Raw genomic sequence first — 19,885 nt, 5'->3', positions numbered from 1 at the left:
GACCGTAATCCAAAAATTGTGGTTGTCTTCTAGAAGCACAGAACGCCAGCAAGGAAAAGAGAGGCCCTCAGTCCCACAACTGCAAGGAACTGAATTCTGCTAATTTGAATGAAAAAGATGAATTCTCCGCCAGAGCCTTCAGAAAAAGGAAGGCGGCCCTGCCTGCTACCTGGTATTTAGGTTGATGAGACCTGTGTTGGGCTTCCAACTACAGAACTGAGAGATTGACAAACCTGTGTTGCTTTAAACGCTAAGCTTGTGGTATTTGTTTCAGCAGCAATAGGAAACTAATACAGTCCTGTAATTCTCTCAAGTGAAAGTACACGTATCAAATATTCAGGGACCGTGAAACTGCTTGACAAACAAGTTACTAAAAGAACAAAGTGGAATTCTAACTTAGAACTCAGACTAGGAAGCATTTACATAATGTTGCTGATTTTTAATTTCCCTATTAATACACCCTTGACAACACATAGATCCTACACAACACTTAAGGTTTTGCTTACATTATTTCTTCACCTTATTCAACAATGATCTCTTGGGGGGAAAAAACTCACCTATCTTTTAATTAAGGGACATACCATGGAGAAGGGCTGCATATTTGTGGTTTTGAAAGGGAACAACAGAATCTTCACACAGTAATATACGTAAAAAGTCCTGAAGAGAGGCAGTTTTACTGCAAGCAGAAAAGACGTTCTCACCCAGGCATTGCTACAAAGCTTAAATAACGGCACGACTTGCTTCTCAAAAGTAGGGAGAGCAAACAAAGGGGCTTGGAAAAGGTACTGGTAGGTCAGGGCGAGACTGAAATGGAAGGAAATACTTTTTTCCTCTTGTCCTCCCTCCTCGCCGTGGATAGCAATGACAGCCAAACTTAGGCCATTTTTACCACCTTTGGTTTTAAAATACCCTTCCTCTGCCATTAAGAAAAGAGGCAGCTAACAAGTCACTTTTACACGCTTCACAGAAATTCCGACGATCCAGTTCAAACACCGCCCAAGGCGCCCACGCCGCACAAGCGCCGGCTACCCTGCTCTGGACCTCAGAAGCCCGGAACCGTACCCACCCAGCAGCGCGGGGCTGGAGCTCAGCAAGCACTCCTGCCCCAAGCCCCGCAGCAGCTGCCAACCGGCCACCGCGGCGCTGCTGCGGTCGGCGGCGGACAAGAACTCCTGCAGCTGCAGCAAGGAGTCCCGTACGCCGGACCTCACATCCGCCATGACGCCCGCCGCAACCCGCGCCTGCGCACACGCTGCCCAGGCCCGGAAGTACCCCGGGGGACGGGGTCGGGGTTCCCGGCGCGTGCGCACAGCAGTCCGGGGCCCGGAAGTGCCGCGGACGCAGTCGCGGAGACTGGGCCCATGGCAGGTCTAGGGGCGGGGCTCCCGGCGCGTGCGCACACCGTGCCCGGGCGCATTGCCCAAGACCTTCGCGGAGGGTGTCCCTGTAAAATAGCGACGTAGAGGTGCGCTGAGATGTAGGCAGGCTTATGAATGTGTGGCCCACTGTACACTTAGCACAATTCGTCAAAACCTGGGGAGAGGCAGGAATTCAACGGCTCGACCCCAGAAGTAGATGCGGAGGGCAGGGGTGAATTGGGGTTGACCAAGCGCCCGGGGCAGAAAGAGACAGGCTTGGGTCAGGGGCCACCGCTGGCCCCTGGTCAGGAGGGCGGGGGTGGTGTTCGCATTCCCGCGGAACAAAGGAGCGGAGCCTCCTACTGACGCCCCTCGGAGGGCGGCGCCTGAACGCGAACCGCGGGCTCCCCAGATTCGCCGCGAAATCGCCCAGCGGTCGCGGGCGAGACCACCCGGACAGGGGAGCCCCGGCCGTCCCGCCACCCTCTGCGCTGCGCAGTGGTGCCTCCCGGAGGCGGGGCCGCGCGAGGCCGCCTCTGTGATTGGTGGGCCTTCGCGGGGGGCGGAGACGAAGGTGCCGCCGGCGGGAAACCCGGGCCCAGCTGGAGCGGAGCAGGAGCGCGATCAGGTGGGGTTGGGCCGGGCCAGCGGGGCGGGCGGAAAGGGACGGGGTGCGGAGGGGCAGAGAGGCAGGAGCGAGGGGAGAGGGCCGGGGGTCTGTCGGAGGGTCCGCGCGAGCCCGCGTTCCTGTCGCGCAGCCATGTCGTCGCCGGCGTCCACCCCGAGCCGCCGCGGCCCCCGGCGGGCCGTCCCCGCGCAGCCACGTGAGTGTCGGGTGTCCGCAGAGCCCCGCGGGGTCCCTGGAGGGCGGGCGGTGACGAGTGCAGCCCTCAGAGTCCGCGCAGCCCAGTCCACCCGCGCCAACGCCGCCGTGCCCCCCCTCCCAACCCGCAGGCCAGGACCCCCCGTCGGCGGGAGAGCCGCAGCCGCTGCCTGCGTCGCCCGGCGCCGAGCCCCGCAGCCCGCCCCGCGCGCCGCCCGCAGGTGCGCTGCCTGGTCGGGGGGTGGGGGGGTTGGGGGGGCGGGTAGGCGGGCTGGGGTCCGTTGTCCGGGGTGTCGGGGCCCGGGGGACGGCGCGCCGGGTCGGGTCCCCGCGCTTACCGCCCGTGGGGCCCGGTCCTCAGCCCCTCTGGACCTGGACGTGAGCTCGCCGCTGACCTACGGCACCCCCAGCTCGCGGGTGGAGGGCACCCCAAGGAGCGGCGTGCGCGGCACGCCCGTGCGGCAGAGGCCCGACCTGGGCTCGGCCCGCAAGGGGCTGCAGGTGGACCTGCATTCTGACGGGGTGAGTGCGGGGCCGCCCGGGTCGCGCGTGGGCGGCGGGAGTTGGGCGGTCCCCACGAACCTGCCCTTTGCCCTTTTGTTTCCAGCCGGCAGCAGAGGATATAGTGGCGAGCGAGCAGTCTTTGGGCCAAAAACTCGTGATTTGGGGGACAGATGTAAACGTGGCAGCATGCAAAGAAAGTTTTCAGGTGAGGTTTATCTGTCATCCATCGGGATTCCAGAAGTACTGGGAAACAGGTGTTAGTAACACATCCAAGTACCCCTAATACTTAAATGGGTCGCTGTTTACATGGGTTAGAATTGTTGATGTTTGTGTAGTTTTTAAGAAGAAAAAAATCATACCTGTCTCCGAATACTGACATGCTCCTAACCTTTTGTTCTTAAGCTTAGTTGATTTACAATATTGTGTTAATGTCAGGTATATAGCTAAGTGACTCGTTCGCACATGTATTGTTTCCTGATTATATTCCATTACAGATTATCGTAAGAGACTGAGAATAGTTGCCTGTACCATACAGTAAAATCTTTGTTCTCTATTTTATGTGTAGTAGTTTGTAAATCCCATACTTCTAATTTATCCCTCCTCCTTCCCTTTGGTAACCATAAATTTATTTTCTGGTTTGTATGTACATTCATCTGTGTCATATTTTAAGAGATACATAGTATTGTCTTTTTCTGTCAAACTTCATTAAGTGTAAGAATTGCTAAGTACATTCGTTTTCCCTCAAACATCAATATTTCATTTGTTTTTATGACTGAGTCCTATTCTGTTGTATGTATGTCACATCTTCTTAGGCCAGTTGTCTGTTGATGAGCACTTGGATGTTTCCACATCTTGGCGAGCTTGAAAAGATACATGCACGCCAGTGTTTATAGCCTTTTATTTTGAACAGTTTCCAGTCCTGACTGCATTAAGCTTAAATGTTTTTCTCTCTACATCAAGAGATTTCTTCAGCGTTTTATTGATCCTCTGGCTAAAGAAGAAGAAAATGTTGGCATAGACGTTACTGAACCTCTGTACATGCAGCGACTTGGGGAGGTAATCAAATACACTTAGCTAAACATTCTAATTAGATATTTTAAAACAATTAGAAAATAACTTGTTTGTTTTCCTCTATAGATTAATGTTATTGGGGAGCCATTTTTAAACGTGAACTGTGAGCACATAAAATCATTCGACAGTAACCTATACAGACAGCTAACCTGCTATCCACAGGTGAGAGTCTGCCCTTTGATCTTGGTGAACCGTGGCAAATGTCTACAGTATCTGCAGGGTTTCCTCAGTAACAGGGAATTTACCTCCACAGCACATAAACTTCTTGAGAAAACCATGATCCCTCTCCTTTAACAGGAACATTTCTCCGCACTTTGCTGTAATTTTTTAAATCGGGATGTGTGTTACTGTCAATAGCATGTCTTAGTTTAATTGGTGCTGTAACGGTATTTAAAACGGTGGTGATTCTTACAATTCGTTGCATGTTAGGCTTGATGACTTAAAGTGCTTAGTTGGGTGAGTGCATTACATACTTCTGCCGTCTCTAGCGGGATACGTTAACCATCCCAGAGTCCCATGTCTCTGTTTGGGGTCAGGTTTTATCAGCAAAGCATCAGCTGCATTGGTTTTAGTTTAGGCTTCAGAGGCAAACAGACTTGGTTTTAAGTCTTGATTTTGCTGCTTAGTAGCTGTGTAACCTCGGGCCAGCTCTTCCACCTCCCAGAGAATGTATCCTTATCTGCAAAATGGGGAACGGGTGCTAACAAACTTGAATAAATTGATTTAACCTATTTTGGTATCAGTCCTTACGGAGAAAAAGTGAGACGTGAAAGTACGAGCTGTCGGTAATTAAAAGCCAGCAGCAGTCAGCTGGCACGTCCTGCAGACACTGCTGCTGCGTCTCACCCCATCCAGCCAAAGTGCGCGCATGCGGAGGTGAGGGGTTCACTGCACCCAAGGCTTTATAAACAGCACTTGTGTGATTTCACAGGGCAGCGCTTTTGGATTATGTTCTTTTCTTTTGCTTTTATACTTTGCTAACATGCAGTGCTTTATTTAACCCTGAGATTGCACAAACACAGCTTGACATCCTTATATTTGTTTTTAAAGGAAGTTATCCCAACTTTCGACATGGCTGTCAATGAGATCTTCTTTGACCGTTACCCTGACTCAATCTTGGAACATCAGATTCAAGTAAGACCGTTCAACGCACTGAAGACCAAGAACATGAGGAACCTGAATCCAGAAGGTGATAGTCGCAGCAGGAAGTACCTTACATGAAAGTAAACAAAACCGCCTTTCATCACGGAGCTTTAGGAGAGCTGGAGGTGATGGTGATGCTCGACAGACCATAAACTGGCAGACTCGTAGCGGATTAAGTTACTCTGTGTGCTTACGGGTCCTCTGCTTTTAACTGGTCCTGCTTTTAACTGAGCTGAAGTTACATAAAAGGGACGGTTCTCTATCTTGAGGTGAACTTGCCCAATTATTACGATTTTACAGTTATTTTATTAAGTAGGCTCTATCAGAATCAGTGCAGAAATATAAAATATGATCCCCCACCTACAGCTTAAGAAAGAAGTCTAGTTGGGAAAGCAAGAGATGAGTGGCCCAACACGGAAACAGTGCAGGAGTCCCCGGTACAGCTACAGTGTAGGTTTGGTCGGCTCCGAGTAGCCTCCGGGTGGCCTCGCTCAGCGGGCATTAGTAGTCTTGGGTAAAGAGGAAGCAGGTGGACACAGGAGGGGCATCCTAGGCCAGACTTCAGGGTGCCCAGGGAGATGTCTATGCCCTGGCCACTGCAGCCTGCCTGTGACCTTAGCCGACCCAGCCCCTCTGCACCTCCGGGAAGGTTCTCCCAGACTTGACAGCAGACCCAGACCTGCCCTGGCAGGTGTCCAGCCCCAGGGAGGACCCCGCCTGGCTGGGCTGCAGGCCGTGGGCAGCAGCCAGTGGACAAGCTGCCCCCTCTCTCTGCCTTGCAGACATCGACCAGCTCATCGCCATCAGCGGCATGGTGATCAGGACATCCCAGCTGATCCCGGAGATGCAGGAGGCCTTCTTCCAGTGCCAGGTCTGCGCCCACACAACACGAGTGGAGATGGACCGCGGCCGCATCGCCGAGCCCTGCGCCTGCGAGCGCTGCCACACAGCCCACAGCATGGCGCTCATCCACAACCGCTCGGTCTTCTCCGACAAGCAGATGGTGCGTGCCCCACCCTGCAGCTGGCTCTCCTGCCGCTCTGCCAGCCGCCAGCACCGCACATTAGACTCACGCCCTCGTCACGGGGATGTGCCTTCTCCAGGGAGCAGCTTGAGGGTTGTAACGGGTCCAATTAGCCTGCTCAGTTTAAGTCAAATTTCATACGCGATGCTTCTATGGGAAGTACTTAAGATGGTAGGACTGTGTTTTTAGTATTTCAGGCAAAAGCATATAAAACGTCAAGATCAGTAAAAAAGCATTTGGTTAAATTTTGTCATTTGGCAGCTCTTCCCCTGGTAAGGAGAGGCCCGAGGAGGTTTTCCAGGATTTTTCTCACGGACTTTATTGTGTAGGAAGTTGGCCCTTTTGCCTCCTTAATCATGGAAATTTTGAAATGAAGATGAAATACCATAGAAATGAATGGAGAAAGGCAGGAGATCATTTATTTCTGTGATTGAAGTGACGAGTATGCACAGGGAGTTAATTTTTTCGTTTGTTACAATGTTTAAACAATTTTTTGTGTGTGTGTTAGGGAGTGTGTTCAAAATGCTGTAAAAAGTGATTTCCTCTATTGGGAGTCAGTAAGGAAAACACTAGCACGTGTGGAGAGCATTCAGCTTTATTGCTAATGGAAGAATTAAAAGTTGACGTAAGCTTCCATCTCACACTGGCACCGGCTGAGAGCTGGGGGTCAGGGGTGCCCAGAGGCTCCCAGTGCCCCCACAGGCCTCTGCCCAAACACCTGTTGACGTCGCACCACCAGAAGCCACCTCAGGACCCTTGCATGTGCTGTCTGGCCCTTGAGAACACATGGCCTCTCTACCCCAGACACCCTAACCTGCACCTTCTCTGCCTATGATTGGTGAAACACATGCTCCACCCCCAGGGCCCTTCCAGGCTCACTGGGGTGTGTACGGCCCCCCACACTGAAGGGAAAGGCTGCATCCTCGAGAGTGTGCAGCAGCTTGGCAGGTGCCTGTCAGGGGATGTCACATGAGGGACAGACAGGTGTTCGAGGTGCAGGGACCTGGAGGTGCTTCACTCAGGAGACCTGCTGAAAGCAATTTCCAGAAGGAACCAGAGACGTAGGCATTTATGCAGAGCCTCAATGTGGAGACAACAGTTCCCTCTGCTGCTGCCCCCTCCCCGACACAGGGATGTTTATGCAGAGGGGTGAGGCTGCAGGGCCTCAGCCCAGCAGTGGAGGCTCGCGGGGTTCTGAGACAGCTGTGCTCCCCACTCTTTCAGATCAAGCTCCAGGAGTCCCCTGAGGACATGCCCGCAGGGCAGACGCCACACACGGTCATCCTCTTTGCCCACAACGACCTTGTGGACAAGGTCCAGCCTGGGGACAGGGTGCACGTCACAGGTGAGGGGCAGGCTCCTTGCAGTCTGACCTGGTCGGGGACATGCTGGGTTCTGGCTGCTGCCTCCACCACTCGCCTTCAGCTCCACGTGAGCCCGTGTGTCCCAGAGCTGCATGTCCTGGGCCTGGCAGTGTCAGTGCTGGCGAGGCTGGACCTGTGCCAGTGGCTCTGGGACGGGGTGACCGCTGCTTTCCCTGAAGCACAGCCGAGGGCTGCATGTGTCATGGAAGGTCCAGGGCGCAGCTGGGGCTCCCAGGGGGCCTTCTCATCCCGTGGGCCCTGCCGTGCAGCCCAGCAGGTGTTCCCAAGGGGACGTGTGGCAGGAAGCCTGTGTGGCCTCCAGGGAGGTCCCGCCCCGAAGCCCCGGATGCCGTCGTCCGTCCACGGCTGCCGCTGCCCAGCGCAGCTCCCGCATCGGTGACAGTGTGTGGGGGAGGGGGTGGGACACACCATGGAGGAACAGGTGTTACCAGTGCTGTGCTGGGAAGAGGCGCCTGTGAAGATCCTAGACCACCCTGAGCATCCATCCCTGATCTGCCCAGGCGTGGAGAACGCCGCGTTCTGGAATGTTACCTGTGAACTGGTTCTTGTGTTTTAAGAAAGATTTACATTAACCTGTTAAGTAAATGAAAGGACGGGTGTCCAACATTGAGAAAGCCATGGAGGGATGGTTGCGAGCAGTTGACCTGTCCTGCATTTCCAGGCTTCTCGTTTGAAACGCAAAGGAGGTGAATGTGGGATAGCTGTTGGGCAAGTTCTTGGAGAGGCTGAGGTGCCGGAGCTGCCTGGTGCAGAGCGGGCCCAGCTGTTCCCAGCGGGCCATCGCTTCCCCCCACCAGAGACTGCTTGTGTCTGAGGGAAGTAACCTGGGAGCAGCTGTACACACTTGAGCTTTTTAGAATGCCTTTCTTCCCCAGGCTTTAGCACAGCGGTTTAGGGTTTTGTTTCAGTCGAGTAGTTATTAATCAGAGTCTGCATTCTGTTTAAGAGATAAAAATTCTATTTCGGGGTGTGAGTCATGGATCTGGGCTGTGAGGAGGCCTCTGTGGCCTCTGATTGACTGTGGGGTGATGGTCACGCGCAGACGAGCCAGGGCCCAGCTGACCCGCGGACACCTTCCTGGATCTGCCCTTCAGGAGCCCGGCTTCTCCCCTCGCCGCCCCTGCCCTCCCAGGTGCCCTGCGGGCTGAAGGCCAGGCTCGGGGCTGGGTCAGGTGGGGGGTGAGACAGTGTCCGCCTCTCTCCTCAGGCATCTACCGTGCTGTTCCCATCCGAGTGAACCCTCGGGTGAGCAACGTGAAGTCCGTCTACAAGACCCACATTGACGTCATTCACTACCGCAAAACCGACTCAAAACGTCTGCACGGCCTTGATGAAGAAGCAGAGCAGAAACTTTTTTCAGAGAAGCGAGTGGAACTGCTTAAGGAACTTTCCAGAAAACCAGACATTTATGAGAGGCTGGCTTCCGCTTTGGCCCCGAGCATCTATGAACACGAAGATATCAAGAAGGTAATGCGGGTTCTGACCTGTACTCGGGAGCTGAAGCCCTGGGTGCCGGTGGTGCAGACACTCTAGAGGGTGAGAGTGGCCCCTTGGGCAGAGCCGGGTGCCTGCTGCCTGCCCGGGTTCCTGGCCGACGATCATCGGTGTCGTCTGTGTCCCCGTCCCCACACCCACTCACGTTTCCAACTGTGAAAGCTGCAGAGGGGAAGGAAAGCGCCTTTGCCGCAGGTGAACGTCATGTCTGTCTGTCCAGGGAATCTTGCTTCAGCTCTTTGGTGGGACAAGAAAGGACTTCAGCCACACGGGGAGGGGCAGGTTTCGCGCCGAGGTCAACATTCTGCTGTGCGGGGACCCGGGGACCAGCAAGTCCCAGCTGCTGCGCTACGTGCACAACCTGCTGCCCCGCGGCCAGTACACATCCGGGAAGGGCTCCAGCGCCGTCGGCCTCACTGCCTATGTGGCCAAGGACCCCGAGACGCGGCAGCTGGTCCTGCAGACCGGGGCCCTTGTGCTGAGCGACAGCGGCGTCTGCTGCATTGACGAGTTTGACAAGATGAGCGAGAGCGCGAGATCGGTGCTGCACGAGGTCATGGAGCAGCAGACGCTGTCCGTAGCCAAGGTGAGGTGTGCTTGCTCCACTCCTGCCGTCCCCTGACCGTGGGGGTGGGCACACACTTCCTGTCAGATGGCAGCTCAGGCTCTGCATACTTTCTACGAGGTCCTGTTTCCTCTGTGCTAACCTCACTTGTCGCATTTAAGAACTTGAGTTTATCCCAAATCTCGCGCAGGGGGTTTGGTTTCTGAGAGAGAGACAGTCCTAGCAAACATTTACCTAAAACTTGGCCCTTGGCGTGATTCTGAGCTCAGGGTGCTGTCTCCAGCGGGTCACCTGTGCCGGGCTACGTGGCTTACAGGTCCGCCCACCTTGGGGTGAGGCTTCTAACCACACTGGCCCTCTGTGCCTCTCAGGCTGGGATCATCTGCCAGCTCAACGCCCGCACCTCTATCCTGGCAGCAGCAAACCCCATTGAGTCTCAGTGGAATCCGAAGAAAACCACCATTGAAAACATCCAGCTGCCCCACACGTTGTTATCCAGGTAGGAAAGTGTGTTTCTGTAGAGCAGATGTCCTGACTTAGCTCAGTTGTGGGACCTGCGGGGTGAGGTTGAGAAAAGGAAGTCCCAGGATGAGACATGTGCTGACGTCACAGACTCCACTCCAGTGCAGGTCTGCAAATTCGGTTGGTCACAGGTTTTCAAGGCAAAACCTTAACATTTGCTCAGGTGTTGATGCAATTAGGACCTTTCACCTTGGCATCCTTTCAGAAGCCCATTTCTCGGTCTGAGCCACAGCAGGGAACCATTATAGTACAGGGAATAAGGTTCTGAAAGGGAAGCATGTAATCATACGTTTTTTTCAAAGATTAATGTATTTCATAAATGGATTTTCAATTTTAATTACTTGACTTTTTTTTTTTTTTTGACAAATAGTTTCTTTTTCCCAAAACGGTTGAATGTGTGTTTTCATTTGCATCTTCCAGTCTTCAAAATTATCGTAACGTGCCGGCGTTTTCAGGTGGGCCCAAGGGGACGGAGCAGGTGACCTGGGGGCCGGGCTCTTCAGACAGCCTCAGTGGCCCCAAGGGACACAGGGTCACACACACGCCAGGTGCACGCTTGCAGGTGGCTTGTCCCAACCACGAAAACTGTTCCACTGTTTCCTTAGGTTTGATCTGATCTTCCTCATGCTGGATCCTCAGGACGAGGCGTACGACCGGCGCTTGGCCCACCACCTGGTGTCTCTGTACTACCAGAGTGAGGAGCAGGCGCAGGAGGAGTTCATGGACATGGCAGTGCTCAGGGACTACATTGCCTACGCCCACAGCACCATCCAGCCCCGGCTGAGCCAGGACGCCAGTCAGGCACTCATCGAGGTACCTTGTGGCCAGGGGCACTGCCAGGACGCTGACACCCTGCAGACATGTTATTTTGGCAAGAATAGCATACCATCTTCTACAACTATTTTTCCCTCTTGTATCGCAAAATTGACTTTTCCAAACGTAGAAAAGGGAAAGGATTCATCTCTACATACTGTGCGCGCTCCTTTCATATTTAAGTAACTTGTGAGCACAGGGAATTTATGACCAGAGTGCCTGAGTTGAAATAGAGGTGATGCTACTACGTAGGACTTCCTGACTCGCCTCCGGGCTGCACTGGCTATTCTCTGAAAAATGAAATAGAAGTGCTTATGTTCACTTCCCAGTATCCTTTTAAGTGGGCAGTGGGGCGCGATGACACATGTCAGGTTCAAACGCTGTGACCTTGAGAAGGTTCCTGCTTCCGTATGAGCTTCACACCCTGACAGGAGGCCCCGGAAATGCTCCCGGGAAGGTTACAAACGATGTAATTTCCCACCTGCATCTTTTCCTATGAGAATTACATCATCCACAGAACAGCCCATACAACTTAGCTTTCCTGCATTTCCCGGGTAACCCTCGCCAGGGGTGAACAGGCCAACCAGCTCCCTGACACCCTCGGCCTGCCCCTTGCCCGCCACACCGCATCCTCCGGAGGCCATGCTCACAGCCTCGGTGGACAGTTCCTCCTGGAGGCCCTCTTCCCCTAAGCACCACATGCACAGCCTGGCGGGAGTTCAGAATTCGTCCCCGGGACTGTGAGGCTGGTGAGCATCTGGGTTTGTCTCCTTCCAGGCCTACGTGGACATGAGGAAGATCGGCAGCAGCCGTGGGATGGTGTCCGCGTACCCCCGGCAGCTGGAGTCGCTGATCCGCCTGGCGGAGGCCCATGCCAAGGTGCGGTTTTCCAGCAAGGTCGAGGCGATTGACGTGGAGGAGGCCAAGCGCCTGCACCGGGAGGCCCTGAAGCAGTCGGCCACTGACCCGCGCACGGGCATCGTGGACATTTCCATCCTCACCACAGGTGGGTCCTCACCACGGGAGGGTCCCCACCTGGCTGCTCGCCCGGAGGGAGGGACTGGCGGCCTAGGGGACATGGACCGGTTCTGGCATCGGCCACAGCCCCTGGGCCTGTTTTGGTGACATGACGAAAGGGGTGTTTGTGGAAACTTGAAACATTTTCACTTCCTTATAACAGAGATGTCATTAATTTCTCTTGAATCAGGGATGAGCGCCACCTCTCGTAAACGGAAGGAAGAGTTGGTGGAAGCCCTGAAAAAGCTTATTTTGTCCAAGGGCAAAATGCCAGCCCTGAAATACCAGCAGCTTTTTGAAGATATTCGGGGGCAGTCTGATGTAGTAAGTGTTCGTGTGTATCTTTTGTTTAAGAGTTTTCTTTTCCCTTAGGACTTCTCTACACTTTTTCCCTAACTTCTTTCCTTTGTTTACTGTTCAAGTAAAAAAAGACACGATGGGGAGGGGCATAGCTCTGCGGAGAGCACTTGCCTGGCCTGCACGAGGCCCTGGGTTCAGTTGCCGGAACCTCTGTCATAAATAAACAAATAACCTAATTACACACCGCATACCCCACCACCGCCAAAAAAAAGGAGAGGTAAGGTCACCCGTCAGGGAGGGGCCGCAGTGAGAACTCCGGCTCCTTTCAGGGCTTTCCACGTGGATGCAGACGGGTCAGCCACAGTTACATCGTTTTGTTTATTTATCCCTTTTAATTGTTGACACGTTCTTAGTATTGTCTCTGATGGTGACATCGACTTCATCACGTGTTCACTCTGCCTCACGCGTTACTGTCATTTACCCAACCTTTGGTGGACATTTAGTGTTTCCAGTTTTTGCTGTTATAAATGATGGTAACGGTCGGAATTCCCACACCACTTTGCTTGAGGATGAGACACTCGGGTTCCCTGCCGTGAATGAGGAAAGTTGAGCTGTTGGGGAACGGCTGAGCCCACAGCGCCAGCCACCCTCACAGGGCGCGTTCACCACTTGTGAGCCGGGGCCTGAGAGTGTGTGCAGCCCTGAGGAGGAAGGGCGTGGTCTCTGAGAGGGGAGGGCGGCCGCACGTGTGAAGCCTCTCTTCTCCCCTTCCCACAGGCCGTCACCAAGGACATGTTCGAGGAGGCCCTGCGCGCCTTGGCGGATGACGACTTCCTGACGGTGACTGGGAAGACGGTGCGCCTGCTCTGATGCCCAAGCGCAGCTGTGTCACTACCCTGCACCGTTGGATGGACGGCCTCAGGTCGTCACTTGGCCCCATGAATGTCCTCTAACTGGGTTCCATTTTCCCGGGAAGCCTGCGTGTTCACCGTGTTAACGTTTTAAGTAAAAGCTCTGTCAGTTTATAAGCCATATATTCAGGGTCATTCTCTTGAAGTGCCGTTTCTTTAGCTCTGTGGCTGAAAGGCACTTGTGTGCAGACAGCAGGATGACAGTCTTTGAAGACAGCCGTCTGGGTCGTGGTCTGTGCTGGACGTGGGGTCACTCGTGTGAGGTGATGAGGGACCGGTCCCTGCTGTAGTGCAGTCCCCGGGCTTGTCCTCTGCACTGCTGTGAGCCTGGAAGTGTTGGAATTCCTCATCAGCATCTGCTGCTTCACTCTGCTATGAAAACTTTCCTCAATAAATGATAGAATAAGGAACACTTGATTATCTGGCATTATTTTTCATTAAGAGAAAAGCTTGTATCGCTTTCATGAAAATTCTTGATAGTAAGTCCTTTACATAAGTCACAAAAGAAACTCACTAAAATGTAATTAATTTCATTTTACTCAAAAATTATTTCAGTCCTAGCAGCCATTCTTGTAAAACCACCATTAAGTCCCATGTGGAAACACTGCTGTAGTAAGTAATCCCTGAGACGTGCAGGTCATTGTATGAGGTTGGCCTTTTTTTTGTAACTTAAGAGTCGACCTCTGCTGGTGAAGTGCCTGTGCAGTGACGGACTGAGTGCTTCAACAGCAGCGCAGTGTGAGGAGGTGGCCTTTAGAGGGCATCCCAGCAGGCGTGCCCCTTCGCTGCGTGGTCCTCGCTGCCCTGTATCTGATGGAGGTGGCAGTTAGTCTGGGTTTCACCAAGGGCTGCAGAGGAGGCTGAATGAAAACCCCTGAGTCTTCTGACCTCGGGAATCGCTCGGGCTTTAACTCTGCAGGGTGTGGATGCTGCTCACACTTCCAGAAACAGCGGAGGGAGGGCGGCGCCCCAGCCTGCTCCCTGGAGCAGAGGAGTCTGGGGAGCTGTGCTCCCAGCTCTAGTGACTGGAAATAACTGGTCCTCAGGCCCCAGCCGAGCTGTGGGCAGCACACAGCCCTGTGTGCCAGGAGTTGTGAGGCCAGTTCCTGAGCCCAAGTGGAAGACAGACGTCCAGGGGACAAGCAAGAGCTGGCCTTCCTTTCCACTAAAGAGCACTCTGAACAGGGTCCCAGCTAGACGAGTGCTGCTGCCAGCTCTGTAATGGCAGATGACGCAGGAAACAGGTGCTGTCACCAAATCAAGCCCTCAGCCAGCGCCAATGTCTAAACCTGGTGCTTCAGCACCAGTGTAGGAATTACGCAGCTGTAGATGAAGTCCAACCCCAAGGGAACCGGAGCTGAGTGAGTGAATCCGGGCTCCGTCCTGGTGGATCGGCCTTTCCTGACACAGCTGTAACTGCCCAGTGGTCTGGGAGTCTCCGAACGCAAGAGGGCCTTGTCCCCCAGGGCAGGGCCCAGCGGCAGAGCTTGCTGGGGGTCTCTAGAGGGAAGAGTCCCAGGAAGGGGGAGTGAGCCTGTAAAAATTCAGGACCCCGAGAACCCCAGAAAGCGGGGAGGAGGGGAGGGTGTGTTCACGCGAGAGCTCTGCCCACCCGCCCACCTGCCCCTGAATTCTGAGAGCTGCTCCCTCAGAGGTGCAGGTGCAGGTGTGGAGGGTGCACCTCGTGACTCTGAGAGGCGCCTCTCCCATCCTTACAAGGCGGCCTGTGAGCACAGGTGGGGCTGTGCAGGCTGGGATCCTGGCTCCGCCAACCTTCAGTGCTCAGGACACAGCAAGCGCTCAGTGCCCAATACCGCTCCCGTGAGCCAAGTAAGGACACCAGGGTTTTCTTACTAGGACAATTCAGCTCAATTGCTACAAACGTGTCTTATAAATGCTACAACACAATGCAATTGCATTTGAACTTTTCCTTATAATTTTGACCCTGAAAGATACCCAGACTGGCTGGATCGACCTTACTTGATTTGCACACACACACAACACACTGTCCATCCAGCATCCCCCACAAATACAACCAACTCCACCCAAGGGCTCAACAATCAGCAAGAAGAACGAGGAACCCAGACACCATGACCCACTCCCAGCACGAGGTTAGCAGAAATCTGCCTCAAGGAAGTACTGCTACATATCAAATCTGGGGTGATTCCTTAAAATACCTCTGCAATTTAATTTTTTAAACTTTTTTGAAATAAGTTTCAGGCTTACCCAAAAGTTGTAAGGATAATACAATTCCCATTTACCTTGCACTCAAATTCCTTTAATGTTAACATTTTCTCAACTCAGCTTTTATCATTACCCATAAATGTGTTTTTAACTGAGCCTGCATTCCAGTCAGGATTTCCCTTTGCCTCTAAGTACTTCCTAAAAACCACATGTATCCTCAAACAGCCAGCTTGCCTTACGTAACCACCACAGGACAATTTCATAACAATCAAAAAAATCAGTATTTGCCCCCTCTACAGACAATTAAAATCTCATCAGTTGTCTCAACAATGGTTTTCACAGCAAAAATGAAAATAGCCTGTTTCTGCTTCAGGGTCACAAGCTGCGTTTAGTTTTCGGGCGTCTCCTCTTCAGCCTGGCACATGCCTCGGGATTTTATCTTTTCATGCCCTTGACATTTTTAAAGAATACAAACCAGTTTTTTTTTGTAAATGTCCTGAAGTTGGGTTTGTCTGAGGTCTTTTTTTCCCCCCACAGACCACATCTTTATTCATTCACCAGTCGATGGGCACTTAAGCTGCTTCCAAGGGTTGGCTACTGCAAATAATGCTACTACGAACACTGGGGTGCATGTGTCCCTTCAAACCAGTGTCTCCATTTTCCTCAGGAAAATACCTAGATGGGGAACTGCTGGCCTGAATGGTAGTTCTATTTTTAATTTTTTCTAGGAACCTCCATACTGCTCTCCACAGTGGCTGCACCAATCCACACTGCCCCCAACAGTGCACGAGGGCTGCCTGTCCTCCACACCCTCTCCAACACTCGTTGCTTGTCCCTTGGTAACAGCCACTCGGACAGGTGGGAGGTGACAGCCCACTGTGGTCCTGAGCCGCACCCCCGCTGACGAGCAGTGCTGAGCATCCTTGTGTCCGCCTGTATCTGCACGGCCTCTTTGGAAAAACGTCTATTCAAGTCCTCTGCCCTCCTTTTAGTCAGGTGCTTTGTTTTTTGATGTTGAGTTGTTTGAGCTCTATTGTACATCTTGGATATTAACTCCTCAGATACACTGTTGATAAATACCTTCTTCCACTCAGTATGCAGTCTTTTTCTCTTGTCAATCCCCCTTCGCTGTGCAAAAGCTTTCTCGTTTGTAGTCCCATTTGTTGAGCTTTGCTTGTTTCCCTTGCCTTGTTATATATTAAAAACAACCCTTACATCAGCTTTAAGTAGACCACAGCATAGGAGATCTTGGACCTTTTTCATTTCATATTTACGCTTTTTAGCAGTTAGTAAAATTGCTCTCTTACAGGTTGACCCATGAACAGTTACAGTTGTGCCCATCCCCATGGATAAGACGGTTTTCTGCTGGCGTCTTCAATCCAATGTGTGGACGTGATGGTGGTCCTTTTGGACTTAACACAGCTTTTTTCACTTGTGGCCGTTTTCCCTTTACAGGTCTCAGAAAGCACTTGTTGCTTTGGAAGAAAATATGAAATTGTTGTTTATTCCTTCACCAAGATGTGAAGGTTTTTGAGAAATTATGTGGCCACTGCCATCCGGAACATACTGGGTGCTAAAATTATCAGCAGCTGTCCTGGTTATAATTAAAACCTCAGCTACACAACAAAAGGACCCCCAGGCTTCTCCACACGAACCGTAAGTTGTCAGATCTTCAAGATTATCGTGGTGACTTACTTTTGAGGTGCAGCACTTCATGGCCATTACGGGTGCATCAGCACCACTGTCTCGCACCTCAGTTCTGTCAAATCCACAGTCCCCCAGCTTAACATCTGTGCTTGTAGCACTGGCATCCAGGGGGTTTTCAGTGAGTTCTTTTACAACACTGACCACTGAGGTGATCATCTGAGAACCTGAAAGGAGGCAAACTGTTGCTGCAGGCAACTGTCTCATTCTAGCTGTCAGCAGAGTAGCTTCTTGCTTGCATGAGGTGGGCAATTACAATCCACTGGTGGGATGCTGCACTGGCCCGGGCTCGCCAATCCCCAATTCACCCCCAGCGTGCGCGGCGGGGCGGGCCTGAGGTTGGTTTCTGGGCACCACTTGGCAGGAGCACCGCGGCGGTGAGGCTGTGTGCTCAGCGCGTCACGTCAGGGGGTCAGTGAACCTGACCATTGCAGGTGAGGCTGACTCGATCACCTGAGTCTCTTCCTCGTAAATGACTATTTTTCTTCAAAATTATAAATACCTTGTGGGGAGAAAATCTGGGGCTGTGTAACTTATTTTTCGTCAGGCTTTGGGAGTAAGCTGCACATACGATCCCCTTTACCCTCGAACACTGGATCTGATCTTTAAAACAAATGAAATCACATTATTCCAACTTGGCAATGCCTACAATTTGACATTACATCTCTCATTTCTTAAAACCTTTAAAGGTTGCCTAATCTAATTAGAATAAAATAGAAATGCCTTGTCATTCATAACCAGAACACCATGGGATCTGACCCACCTGCTTCTGGGACCCCATGACTAATAAGAACCTTCCAGTCACCCTGGATTTCTTTCAGTGGCCAAACTGGCCCATCTTCAAGGCCCAGGACAGACACCACAACCTTCCTGCCCAGAGGCCCACTTCCGCCTGCCCCAGGCTCCTGCCCTTAGCTGCTGATGCTGTCCAGGCTCCCTCCAGGTTTCACACGTCTGCCCCATGATCTGAGCAGCAGTCCTCTCCCGAGATGGCCTGGTTCTAACTGCCAGCACTGAAGAACAGGGCGGCCAGACATCTCTGTCAGTCTTCACCTCGTTACACCATTTTCTTTTTATCACTTACCATGGTTGGAAATTATCTCATATATCTATTTATTTAAGAGTTTACTGTTTGTCTGCTTCCATTAGCATGTAAGCTCCATGAAGGCAGAGACTTTTTCCAAGGCAGCTACAAATTGTCCAGATAAAAAGCAACTTACAAAGCCTTGTGGGCCCCATGTTCACTGCAGCACTGTTCACAACAGCCAAGACACGGGGACAGCCTGTACGCCCGTCGATGGGTGAGTGGACAAAGAAGCTGTGATGTATACACACAATGGAGTATTAGTCATCCGTGAAAAAGAAGAAAACCCTGCCATTTGTGACAACATGGAAGGACCTAGAGGGTTTTGTGCTCAGTGAAGTAAGTCAGAGAGATACTGTTTGATCTCACTTGTATGTGGAATCTAAAAACAATTTAAAACCTCACAGGTGTTTGTCCTTCAGACTCTTTCGTCTCACTACTCCCTATCACAGCAAACGGAAAGTTACAAACTTTAAAATCTGCTTCCATTTCTTTCCAGCTTCATCAGCCTCTGGCAGAGACCGGGTGAGGGATCCCTGTTTTATGTGACACTTGCGTCGCCCAGACCAGGCACCACGCTCTCCCCGCAGCAGTGCTGTTCCCTTGTCACAGATGAGTCCCCAGTCCCCACACTGCTCCAGCTACCTCCCCACACACACCCGTTGCAGGGGAGTCGCTGAGAACAGCCTCTTCTTTGCAGAGTCTCCTCGCACTGAGGACTGAAGTGAAGGGACGATTTCTAAAGAGGAGGTTGCCTGCAGGGAAGGCCCAGTCTTCCACAGGACCACCCGAGTGCAGTTACATAGGACGGGCCTGATTTGCCTCAAAAGAACAGCATCAGCCTTCCGACTCAAGGATCTGATTAAGTGAAACCTGCAGCTCATAAAACTCAAGTCTCCATTTCACCTTCTGCTGCTCAGATGCCCACAGCCTCTGGCACAGTCTCCCTGCTCTTCAATGGGATTCCAAAGGCAAAGTGTGTGATCCGATGGCTTTTAGGACTGTGAAACCTAAATGCACAATCTCACAACAATGCAAAGTCTTTCCTTAGCTGGAAAATTGTTAACAGTTGATAAAAAACGTCAGTCAATTTGAAAACTGCATGGAGCATCTGTAGTAGTTTCTGTAAGCTATCTGCTGGGATTATTTCAAACAGGTCTGCAGTACAAGGTCCCTGAGCACTGGGTCTGTTTCTACATTATCAGACCCATTAACACTCGAGTAACCAGAGGGCCAAACTCAAGCTCAGTGAAGTGTGTTTTAAGTGTATGAAACCTTTCCTCTGAGCCGCGGCGTTCTGGAGGAGGCTAGAGCACTAGAGAATCAATAATTAATTGGCAAAATGCTCCTCCTCCTCTTCAGGCATTATTACAGCAAAACAACACTAGACTCAAGAATAAAGTTTAATGACTGCTTCTTTCAAGACTCTTGCAAATTAAGAAAGGATACAGTAAATGCAGGCAAAGAAGTGAAATTACGGACAATCACAGAGGCTTCACAACCAGGTATAGCACATCCTTGGTCACGTACTCAGTAAATGTCTACAAACACAACAATGCACCTTGTGCCCCAGTTGCCTCTACCATCCTGGAACCTGAACTTGCCGAATCATCCCTGCCTGCAGTTTAATACTGAAGTGTGCTGCAAAACGCACAATAGCTGGAAGGTCGTACACATCCAACCACTGTCACATGTGAAATTTTGCTCAGAATTAATATTTAAATGAGACGAGGCTTCAGAAGAAAAGATGCCAGCTTGGCAAACTTCCAGGCACGTGAAACTTTGCTCACTTATCCTCAATATCAGATTGCCAGACTATAGGTAAGCCTACATAAACTCTACTTCTCATGAAGAACAACAGTTCCATGAAATAGGCTTTGAATGTGGAGTTCCAGGTGCTTTCCAAACTGTTGATTTTACATACTAATGATTCTAGAACAATGCTGATGTCATGTTAAGCTATTCTGTTACCTAACTAGCAGC

At 51.9% G+C, this 19,885-nt stretch overlaps 2 protein-coding genes and 1 pseudogene across 4 annotated transcripts in view; 1 reads left to right on the top strand and 2 right to left on the bottom strand.

Moving 5' to 3' along the window:
- The window catches only part of PRKDC (protein kinase, DNA-activated, catalytic subunit), a 118,506-nt gene extending 117,271 nt beyond the window's left edge, over positions 1 to 1,235 (bottom strand). For all 3 annotated transcript variants that reach the window (XM_072951646.1, XM_072951647.1, XM_006204656.4), the window contains exon 1: positions 1,067 to 1,235. In XM_072951646.1, coding sequence (XP_072807747.1) covers positions 1,067 to 1,220 — 154 coding nt within the window. In that variant the 5' untranslated portion in view covers positions 1,221 to 1,235. The remainder of the gene's footprint in view (positions 1 to 1,066) is intronic.
- A 661-nt stretch (positions 1,236 to 1,896) lies between these two features.
- MCM4 (minichromosome maintenance complex component 4) lies at positions 1,897 to 13,053 on the top strand. Its single transcript, XM_072951645.1, has 17 exons — positions 1,897 to 1,986; positions 2,117 to 2,182; positions 2,313 to 2,402; positions 2,543 to 2,703; positions 2,789 to 2,890; positions 3,646 to 3,741; positions 3,823 to 3,918; positions 4,807 to 4,945; positions 5,682 to 5,902; positions 7,148 to 7,268; positions 8,516 to 8,775; positions 9,023 to 9,388; positions 9,739 to 9,866; positions 10,495 to 10,702; positions 11,480 to 11,708; positions 11,910 to 12,043; positions 12,797 to 13,053. Exons 2-17 carry the CDS (start codon positions 2,119 to 2,121, stop codon positions 12,887 to 12,889), a joined length of 2,508 nt encoding a protein of 835 aa, XP_072807746.1. The 5' UTR covers positions 1,897 to 1,986; positions 2,117 to 2,118; the 3' UTR covers positions 12,890 to 13,053.
- Positions 13,054 to 15,277: 2,224 nt separating this feature from the next.
- On the bottom strand, positions 15,278 to 17,025 carry LOC140690199 (PMS1 protein homolog 1-like; annotated as a pseudogene).
- Positions 17,026 to 19,885: the final 2,860 nt, after the last annotated feature.

The sequence above is a fragment of the Vicugna pacos genome, chromosome 29 (assembly GCF_048564905.1).
Source record: "Vicugna pacos chromosome 29, VicPac4, whole genome shotgun sequence".
In the NCBI taxonomy this organism is placed as follows: domain Eukaryota; kingdom Metazoa; phylum Chordata; class Mammalia; order Artiodactyla; family Camelidae; genus Vicugna; species Vicugna pacos.
The sequence above is the reverse complement of the archived record's forward strand: the minus strand, read 5'-3'. Positions and strand labels throughout refer to the sequence as shown.

Bases quoted from the DNA above. Each gene is read 5' to 3' on its own strand.
- MCM4 (XM_072951645.1), top strand. From the start codon at position 2,119: ATGTCGTCGCCGGCGTCCACCCCGAGCCGCCGCGGCCCCCGGCGGGCC. The intron at 3,742-3,822 runs GTAATCAAATAC...TTTCCTCTATAG, and splicing joins ACATGCAGCGACTTGGGGAG to ATTAATGTTATTGGGGAGCC. The intron at 8,776-9,022 runs GTAATGCGGGTT...CTGTCTGTCCAG, and splicing joins AACACGAAGATATCAAGAAG to GGAATCTTGCTTCAGCTCTT.